The sequence below is a fragment of the Balaenoptera musculus genome, chromosome 4 (assembly GCF_009873245.2).
Source record: "Balaenoptera musculus isolate JJ_BM4_2016_0621 chromosome 4, mBalMus1.pri.v3, whole genome shotgun sequence".
NCBI classification, from domain to species: Eukaryota; Metazoa; Chordata; class Mammalia; order Artiodactyla; family Balaenopteridae; genus Balaenoptera; species Balaenoptera musculus.
In genome coordinates this window covers 58,498,876-58,509,304 of record NC_045788.1, presented here as the reverse complement: position 1 = coordinate 58,509,304, position 10,429 = coordinate 58,498,876, and the positions used below count along the sequence as shown (strand labels likewise).

The window sequence follows — 10,429 nt, the reverse complement described above, 5'->3', positions numbered from 1 at the left end:
AGGAGTTTGGATTTAATTCCAACTAAACCAGGAATCCACTGAAGAGTTTTAACTTGGAAGAAATCTGATCTAAGTTTAAAAAACGCCCTTAAAATGGTACAACTACTTTGGAAAAGGTCTGGCATGTTTTATAAAACTAAACATACACCTACCCTGCTGTCAGCAATTGTACTCCTTCGAATTTATCCAAGAGAAATAAAAACATATGTCCTTGAAAAGGCTTGTACTGAGAGTACACATTAATAATTCTGAAACACATTTAAATGTACTTTGGGGTTGAAAAAATAAGTAAATGGCTAATGCATAGTGGCAGCAAGGTTTCTCACTGTCAGGAGGGAAGTTTCAAATAAGTAAGAAGGGAAGGGTAGAATAAATTCTGTGGTACTGGATTGGAGTCAGAGACATCAGTATGTACTAATGTTTAGCTTATACAGATAGACACAAAGATGATTATAGATTTGTATGAATTCTTGGGTTAGTATACATACATATATTATCTAGTTTTGTCTGCTGAGAGGGCCCAGAAGCACTGACAACCCAGTAACAGCAAACATGCCCAGAGCCCAGATCTTGATTTCTAAATGCCATTCTCCAATAAAAGGAATCAGAGCTCCTTGGAGAAATGGCTAATTCTCAGGCTGTGTGAGGGAAAACACAAGATGGCCTAGACCACTTTGTAGGCCAGAAAGTAAGGAGGTGCTCAAAAAACAAAAAGATGAAGGCATGTCAAAGAGACAGGGGCCAATGGCCAGAGCTGGAACAAATTGGGTAACAAAATAGCATAGTTTGGATTATAATCCAAAGTATAAAATATATATGAGTCCCCAGTAATATAAATAAATAATTGAATAAAGAAATAAATAAATGGAGAGGATAGACTCTTACTTACAGAAAAATTTCAAATAATACATGTAGATACTCTCTTTTTGGGAGGTAGAGTGTAATCTCTCTCCTCCAAGGCAGACCGAACTCAGTGAATCATTTAGAGTATGGAAGGGGAACTAGTAGCTTTACAATGGAGAAACCTGGCAAATGCTATCTTAACAAAATGATCACAGGTAAAATCACCAGTAATGCCATGATGACATCACGAGCCCTCTGATACGATGTGATGAGAAGTGTATTTCACCTCTGTGGTTTTCTTCCCCCAAACCCGTAACTCCAGACTAATTATGAGAAAACCATCAGATAAAACATTAAGAGACATTTAGAGAACTTCTATATGAAATAACTGACCAGTACTTCTCAATACTGTTCAGGTTACAAAAAACAAGAAAAAACTGAGAACTTGTTACAGACCAAGGAAGACTAAGGAGACATGGTAACAAAATGCAATGCGGTATGCTAGATTATATCCTGAAACAGAAAAAAAACACGGATGGAAAGACTGGAAATCTGGAGTTTAGTTTATAGTAATGGGCCAATGTTGACTTCTTTCTTTTGTCAAATGTACCATGGTAATGTGTGATAATAATATTAGAGGAAACTGAAACTATATGAGGGATATATGGGATATTATCTTTGCAAGTTTTCTATAAATCAAACTTATTCTAAAATACAAAGTGTATTAAAAATCTTGTACAGGAATGTTTATAATAGCTCTATTCATAGTTTCCCCAAACTGAATACAGTCCAGGCGTTCATCATTAGGAGAACAGGTAAACAGAGTGTGTTATATTTACATAAGGGAATACTATTCAGCAATAAAAAGAAATGAACCATTGATACTGCACTACGGATGAATATCAAAAACGTGAAGCTGAGTGAAAAAAAGCCTAACATCAAAAAGTACATATTTTTATCAGTCTGGGTGCAATCAGGAGAGAGAAACCACACAGCAATTTAATAGGGAAGGCTCAATATAAAGAATTGTTAACTGTAACAGAGGATGGAGTAACAACGGGCTGGCCGTTAAGAAGTAAAGAAAACTCTAAAGCATGGAGAAATAGCAGAAATAAGGAGCAGTTACTATCCTTAAAGCTGAGACAGTGTGCCCAGGGAAGAGCCTCCCCACCCGGCCCCCCAGCTAAATGAATGGCGGAGAAATCATGGTGCTGGTCGTACTTGCTGGAAATCTGTTCTCTGTGGTGCCAGGGAAATCTATTAAGGGGGTGATGTCTCACTGGGGGCACTCTGTTGCCAAACTACCCAAGTTGGGGTGGGGGTGAGCGCTAAGGGAAGCTGCTGCACACAGCAGGAGCTGGGCATGGAGAAGCCACAAGCGCTGCAGGAGCCTGATGCTGGAAGAACTGCCTGAGATGCAGGAACTGGACGCTGAAGAAGCTGTGCGTGCTGCCAGGTGAGCACGCTGGAACCGGGGGAGAAAAAAAGGCTTTTCTCCTCCTGCAATGTCTCTCCTGTGCCCTTATTGGTAAAGCTTGATGTTGTGCCAGCTGTTGAAAGAGAAATATTTAAAGGGCCCATATCTGTTTTCACAGAGCAGGCAAAATGGGTGAATTTGGAGCTGAGAGGCAATAAATGGTAAATGTAGGAAATATAGCACAATACAGTACCTTTTCATTGATTTGAAGTTTTAAAAGAGAGGAAACTAATGTATGATAGAGAAAATATCAGAACAGGAAGTTGCCTCTCGGGGGTTAGGGGATGTGAGAGCAGGGATTGACTGCAAAGAAGCAGGCAGAAACTTTCTGGGGAAGTGGTGATGTTCCACATCTTGAGCATAGTTTAGGTTAACCTGGTGTATGCATTTGTCCAAACTCAAGATTTGTGTATTTGTTTGTACATAAATTTTACCTATAGAGGGAAGAATGTAAACAAAAGTAAACATATGCATAGTGAAGTCTTTAGGGGGGAAGTGTACTGATTACTGCAATTTACTTTGAAATGCATCAATAAATAACATGAATTGATGAGTGGATGGATAGATGGGTATGTAATAGCAAGAATAGTCAAACATTCATGGTAGGACCTAGGAAACATCTAGATCCGGGGAAGAATGGTGCTCACTGTAAAATTATTTCAGCTTTTCTATATGTGGGAAATATTTCAAAATTAGATGTTGGAAGTAAAAGATTACCTTAACTGTTGAGGGAGAATGGATTTCGGGGGAACAAGAGTAGAAGCAGACAGATTGTTGAGGATGCCATTGCAGTAGTGCAGTGAGAGATGATGATTGTTTGGAGTGGTGGCAGTGGACTTGGAAGGGAGTCATAAAAGCCAAGAGAAGAAAATGTTTTAATAGGGAAGGAATAGTTGAGCTGAATGCAGCCCATAGATCAGGCAAGTTGATGGTGAACGTATCCACTGGAATAGGAAGCATACTGATGGCAATGAGAGCAGATTCTGAGGTGTTGTATAGCAAAATACACTAAAAAAAAGTTTTAAAAAAATCCCAAAAAAACATTAGGAGAAAAATACTCATACACACACACAAACATGCACAAAGAAACTATAACATAAAAAACACTGCCATAATTCAGTAAGAAGAGACAACCTAATGGGAAAAAATGGACAAGGATATGATAAAGAAATTCTTAGCAGAAAAAATGTGATGTTCAGTCTCACTCATTATTATATAATTGTCAATAAACAACAATGAAAAACCATATTTTTCTCTTTAGGTTGTAAAATATTTGATACTTCATAAAAATAGTGTCATATTCTGTAGGTATGCAAAGACATTTTGAAAGATAATTTAGTGGTATCTATCAAAATAAAATTGCTTATACCTGTTTTCCATTAATTTTACTTCTAAGAAAATGTCATGCAGAAATAGTTACATAGGTGTTCAAGATTATATCTTATTCACCAAATATAACACTAACTGGGTTTCCCTGGTGGCACAGTCGTTGAGAGTCTGCCTGCCAATGCAGGGCACACGGGTTCGAGCCCTGGTCTGGGAGGATCCCACATGCCGCGGAGCAACTGGGTCCCTAAGCCACAACTGCTGAGCCTGCGCGTCTGGAGCCTGTGCTCCGCAACGGGAGAGGCCACGACAGTGAGAGGCCCGCGCACCGCGATGAAGAGTGGCCCCCACTCGCCGCAACTGGAGAAGGCCCTCACACAGAAACGAAGACCCAACACAGCCAAAAATAAATAAATAAATTTATTTTAAAAAAATATATATATAACACTAACTGAAAGATGCATTCCAATTTTGGAGATATTAAAATGTGAAAATAAGTATAGTCTAGAATTGATGAAATACAGCAGTAGAAAGGTGTTCATTATAACATTGTTTATAAAGTTAAAATTGATTGATGATACTGAATTTTAAGCTGCCATTAAAAGACCAAAGATCTAATATACTGACATGGAAACATAGCCACTATTGTTAAGTGAAAAAATGAATTTGCAAAAGAATATTTATGGTCTTATTTCTATAGGAAAAAATTAATATATGTATATACTTACAGCTTCATTTAAAAAAATGCTGGTAGGATAAACACCAAAATGGGGCAAACTTTTGAGAATGAGATTGGCATGGAGGTGAGGATATCTTTTCCTTTTACTTCGTACATATAAGTATTTTTCTTTTTTATAAAACAAAGATCACGTTATTTTTGCAAAACCCCAAATCTCTTCATATTTTAGCCTTAACAACCTGATCTGGATGAATTTATCTATTTGGGAATGAGATAGTAAAAGGGTAACATCTACCTTAGCATTTGGGGATTAAATTGATTATTTCGTGGTTAGTGACAAGGCTTGTAAAACTTTGGGCTTTATTTCTAAATCTGAATGAATAATAATAGGGTTAGAATCTGGAAGCTGTAGAATTATAAAAGTGGGAAATGGATGATAGGAATACTGTGGTGATGAGGGGGAGAAGCAGGGATATTGTTCAAAGGCAGAAAGGTAGAATTGAGAGGATGCATGGACATTTTGTCCAAAATTCAACATTGTATAATCATTATCCTGAAATTCAGGAAATAGAAGCCTTGAGATATGGGAAATGGGACTCTTTCCAGGGATTTGGCTGCCAAAGTTCTTATGTCCTTGGGGCCTAGAGAAGTACCCAGCAAAGACAGCTGCAGTCATACATTTGGCAGGTACAGCTGACACTGAGAAGGGTGGATCAACAGATTGGCACAGGCGAAGGCAGCTGCCTCAGTATTCACATTTTAAAATAATCATTAAAAAAGGGACATTGCCATAACAATTTTTAAATATAAATAACTATATGCCATCTTAATATATGCTGGATATTAACATTTTCATTAGTAGTGTTGACTAAACTATTATAAAATAAAAGATGATCTCTATTAAGGTTATTTAAGCTGTAAAAGTCCATTATTCCATATAGGTCAACATTCCCTCTACAAGCTGTCTTTCTCTTGACCACCTTGGAAATTGTGCTTCAAAATACCTGTCTACTTCAGCCGACAAGATTTCATCTACTAATGAAACTCAACAAACGCCACTTGAAAGGAAAGCTGGGTTTATTCTTTTCGTTAGCGCTCATCTTCCGCCCGCGATCGCAGCTGCGTAGCGCAATGCAGGTCCGGTGCCCTGTGGTCCCCCGGAGACTGCAGGCGCCACCGATTTTATACCTCCCGGGAGCGCCGAAGGGGCTAACCGGAGCCGCACGTAGAAGGACTGTTATGCCGGTACCTGGCAATCCCAAGGAACCTCTGGAGGAGTAAGTTGATTCGCTTCTCTGGGTGCCCAAGAAGAAGAAGTTGCACTGGATCCTGGGAAGGAGTTCTCAACCGGAAGATTTGCCTGGGGACCTGAGCGCTTCCTGTTTGGTAACTAAGGGCGCGAAACGGTTGCTAGAGCTCCAGTAGCAACTACCCCGGAGCTTTGCGAGTTCCTGGGGTTGCCTCAGGTGCCGCTCACGGGCGATACGAGAAGGTGGATCTTACCTCTGCACCTTTCCTGAGGTCTCCTATCTGTTTGTCATCATGAGTAGTGAATTCCTGGCGGAGCTGAATTGGGAGGAAGGGTTCGCCATCCCGGTGGCGAACGAGGAGAACAAGATACTGGAAGATCTGGTAAGCATCAGGTGAAGAAGGCGGGGGAAGAAGGGGTCTGTTGGGGGACGTTTTCTAGTTGGCAGAAATACCCCAACCCTTTTATTTCTCTCCGTTCTTTCCCTAATCCCATCTCTTCTCGGTCTACCTCTCTCCGGCAGCATCTCCTTCCTCCCTCACCTGCTAGCCCTTTTCGGTACTTGCTAAAGCATTAAAATCAGTCAATCAATCATCAATCAAATTGAAACGATAATTGATATTCACAACTATAAAGCTTGAATCTTTACTCCCTCCTCCTCTTCCACTTCTTGCACTCATTTCCAGCCTCCTGAGCAGTAGAGGGAAGGCTGGTTCTCGCGCCCGCTTTTTCCTTCCTCAGAATTAAGCGCAGCTTGCAAAGGGACTTCTGAGGTTTGCGTAGCAACAGTTATTTGCGGATGTTTGTAAACAAAAAATGTTATGGTTGACATTTCTTTTTGAGTTACTGCCTATGATGTTTAAAGTTTAAAGTGACTCGAAGAAATGTTTTCAAGAGGGATGTTCTAGTAAGTATGTATAATGTGCAGTTTACAGCTTTTTAAAGTGAGGATTAAGTTGTCACAGAAATATATAAAATATTTTTGTAAGGAGTATTTTACACCAGCTTGCAACCAATGCATGGTAGTTGTTAAAAATAAAATTGCAACCAGCTCAGGGAACTTTGAAAACCCGTTAGCAGTCAGTCTAAAGTTCCATCACATGGCAATGTGTTGTGTGGAAGAGGGTCCAAGAAGACCGATGATGTTTACACTACTTTAGAGAATGGAAGAGAAGGTCTTCTCTCCTCTGAGAAATGAAAATGAAAATCCTCCACTTTGTTTTTTGAAAATATTTTTTTCAAACTCTTCTGACTTATTTACTTATATCTAGTGTAGATGGCTTCAGATTTTGTTTTTTGTTTTAAGTGAAGGGCAGCATTAGGAAATATAAGAGATCTAGCACTGAGTACTGAGGACTAATAATAAGTATCCAGTCTTGGGTTCTGATCCTGCTTACCAGCGTTGAGTCCATTTCTTCTTCTGTAAACTGGAGATAAGTAAAATAATTATCTCACAGGGTTGTTATACAGCTCTAAGGACTTTAATATAGGTTAAGTTCCATTCAAACGTTAGTTTTTGGTATTATTGCCATAATATTTGGCTCACAGGACTTTATATACACATTACTTGTATTAGCTATTTAAAAAAATATTAAAGAGCAATAAAAAGAGTAATGAGGGCCATAATCACTTCACCTGAATAAACTCCAATATTAAAAAAGCAACTCTTGAAAGTTTAAGATATTCAAACAGAAGAGAAGGGTATAAAATAAAAAATTCAAGATATTCCCTCCCCAAAGTACTCACTGTTGACCATAGAAGTGGCTATCATGGCTTTAAACAAATATCCCAGACATCATGGTCTACAGGTATACAGATAGAAAAGACAGGAGTATTATAAAACTGGGATCCTATTACATGTGCTGCTTTTAACATAAAAATTTAAATTTAATTTTACTTGTGTTTAAAAGGAGAAAATGAACGGAATTGTTGAATTTCAGTGAGTATTACTTGGTTATAAGAGATAGTGGTTGCTAAAAGATTTCTTTAACATTAAGGAAAACTAAATAAGAAAAATGAAATGGTTAAATTAATTGTTTTTAAAAAACTTCTTTGCTTCATTTGTAGACAGTATGTGTTGACTCCCTGATCTTTCATTTCTCATCTTTGAAATGAAGAAATTAGCTCTCTTACCCTTCCTGCCACCTTCTTTTCCCCATTAAAAATATTGGTTTTATTATTTTTATAATATCAAGGTTTATTTTATTTTCATTCTATTCAGTGCCCTTAATTTATTACAAGTGTTTAGTCTTAGTTTTATATTTAAAATGATTTAATGGTTGTTCATGCAGCCACTTTTACCAAGTTTACCTTTTTTTGAATTTTTCACTTTGATTCATGTTTTGACTGGTTGGGTACTATCCATGTGTGGGTTTCAAGAAGGACCCACAGTACTGTGCTTTCAATTCCTCACAGCCCTGGCTGCCAGTCTGGTTCCTTGCATTGCCGACTTTACATTTATATTCCTTAAATCATAGTATCAGATCTTCAAGATACTTTCTCTCTCCCCCTACTCCTTCCTCCTGGAGTCCTGTGTTTCCCAGTATGGACTATTTTCCCACAGGCCTATTTCCCAGCTGTTAACTTGAGAATTCCCTTTCCTTTACTGGGTTGATGCTCTATTTCCTACATCACATAGCTTCTTTTTTCTTAGATTATTTTTCCCTTATTTTAATGAAATACTTTCTTGTGTCTCCCTAAGAAGGGTCTATGGGAGGTAAACACTGTGAATCTGAAAATGTTTTTATTTATCTTCACATATGATGGTAATTTGGCTGGGTAGAAGATCCTAGAATAAAAATAATTTTTCCACAGAATCTGGAAAGTATTGCCCTATTATCTTCCAGCAGTGTTGTTGGTGAGTAATCTGATATTAAAATGATTTTCATTTCTTTGTAGCTTACTTTTTTAATCTAGGAAAGCTTTTAGGGTTTTATTTCATCTTTACATAGCAATTTTAATTTTGGCAACTATATCAATCATAGTTTTAATTTTCAGGTTATTTGCTTATTGCTTTTTTGTATCACATGGTCTTGTTTTAGGGGTACATTATCATTTACAATCTCTCTGAGTGTGTGTGTGTCTGTGTGTGTGTGTTTAGTTCTTGTCTTTTGTGTCCTGAATTATCTGTTTTCTTTGGGATCTTTTTGTTTGTTTATCTTGATGTCCCTCACATTATGTAAGTTTTCAATATATATCTGGTGGTCCTTGCATGTCCTTTTATACTTAAGAAAGAGGCAATAAAATGTTGTTTGGGAACTCTATGGGGAAGGAATTATCAAGTTGTGGAGAGTTAATCGTTATGCTTTCATTTAAAAAGCAGATGCTTTTGCTCTGGGTTCATTATGCAATGATAAAAGGCATAATTGATGAAGAAATAAAAGTGATAAAGCACCAAACATCACAACAGCTAAATACGTAAAAGTAAAAGCTATTATAAATGCAAGTAGGCCTTGACAAAAATATGTAGTGAGATACTTCAATATTTACTTCCTCAGAATTAGACAACTCTAATAGACAAAAATAAAGATATAAAAGATATGACTAATACAACAAAAATAAGAACATAGAGAACATACATCCCTTAAGTAGAATATGTTCATAAAACATTTACAAAGGTAGATTATGTACTAGACCAGAACAAAAACCTAAAAATGAGTGCTAAACCTTAAATACAGTAGGCTAAGTAAAATAAGCTGGACACAAAAGGACATACTGTATGGTTCCACTTATATGAGATAACCTAGAGTAGTCAAATTTGTAGAGACACAAAGTAGAATGCTGATTTCCAGGGGCTGGGGGTAAGGGGAATGGGGAGTTGGTATTTAATGGGTACAGAGTTTCAGTTTGGGAAGATAAAAGATTTCTGGAAATGAATGGTGGTGATGGTTGCACAACACGTGGCAGTACGTAATGCCACTGTACTTAACGTACACTGAGAAAGGGTTAAAATGGTAAATTTTATGTTATCTATATTTTATAACAATTTAAAAATGAGTGATGGAAAACTTATAGGTCACATTTTCTGATCATAAGCCAATAGAATTTATAATAAACAATTTAAAAAATTATCCGCCATTGTTAGGAACTGAATACTTGCGTGCCTTCCCCACCCCCCACCCCCCACCCCCGCCCCATACATATGTTGAAGCCCTAACCCCCAGTGTGATGGTATTCAGAGGTGGGGCCTTTGGGAGGTAATTAGGTTTACATGATGTCATGATGGCGGGGAAGGGGTAGCATGGGATTACTGTCCTTATGAGAAGAGGAAGAGAGACCAGGGCTCTTTCTGTCATATGAGGACTCTGAGAAGGCAGCCATCTGCAAGTCAGGAAGAGAAATTTCACTGGAACGGAATTGTCTGGCACCTTGATTTTGGACCTCCTAGCCTCCAGAACTGTGAGAAATAAATTTTCATGTTTTAGCCACCCAGTCTATGATATTTTGTTATGGCAGCCTGAGCTGACTAAGAGATCCATCTTAAATATTGATACTTAGGTGAGTTTCTCAGAAATATATTTCTGGATAGCTTTATATCAAAGAGAAATTGAAAGGAAAAAAATCACCTTTTAGAAAACAATAAAAGGAGACTGCTTCATACCCACACCCACGGGAAACGGCAAAAATCTTAGAGAAAACATACAGCTTTAAATGCCTTTATTTTAGATCAGTGTCTTAGCTTGGGTTACTACACCAGAGTAACATAGACTGAGTGACTTAAAAACAGACTTATTTCTCACAATTATGAAGGCTAGAAGTCAGGATCAGGGTGCCATCATAGCTGAGTACCTATGAGAGTCCTCTTTCTGGTTTGTAGATGGCTGCCTTCTGGCTCTGTTCTCACATGGCTAAGAGA

At 37.8% G+C, this 10,429-nt stretch overlaps 1 protein-coding gene across 1 annotated transcript in view; it reads left to right on the top strand.

Annotated features, from left to right (window-relative positions):
• The first annotated feature begins 5,743 nt into the window (after positions 1-5,743).
• Positions 5,744-10,429, top strand: part of CCDC39 (coiled-coil domain containing 39) — a 48,265-nt gene continuing 43,579 nt past the window's right edge. Inside the window, exon 1 of the mRNA XM_036850157.1 lies at positions 5,744-5,957. Coding sequence (XP_036706052.1) covers positions 5,868-5,957 — 90 coding nt within the window. The 5' untranslated portion in view covers positions 5,744-5,867. The remainder of the gene's footprint in view (positions 5,958-10,429) is intronic.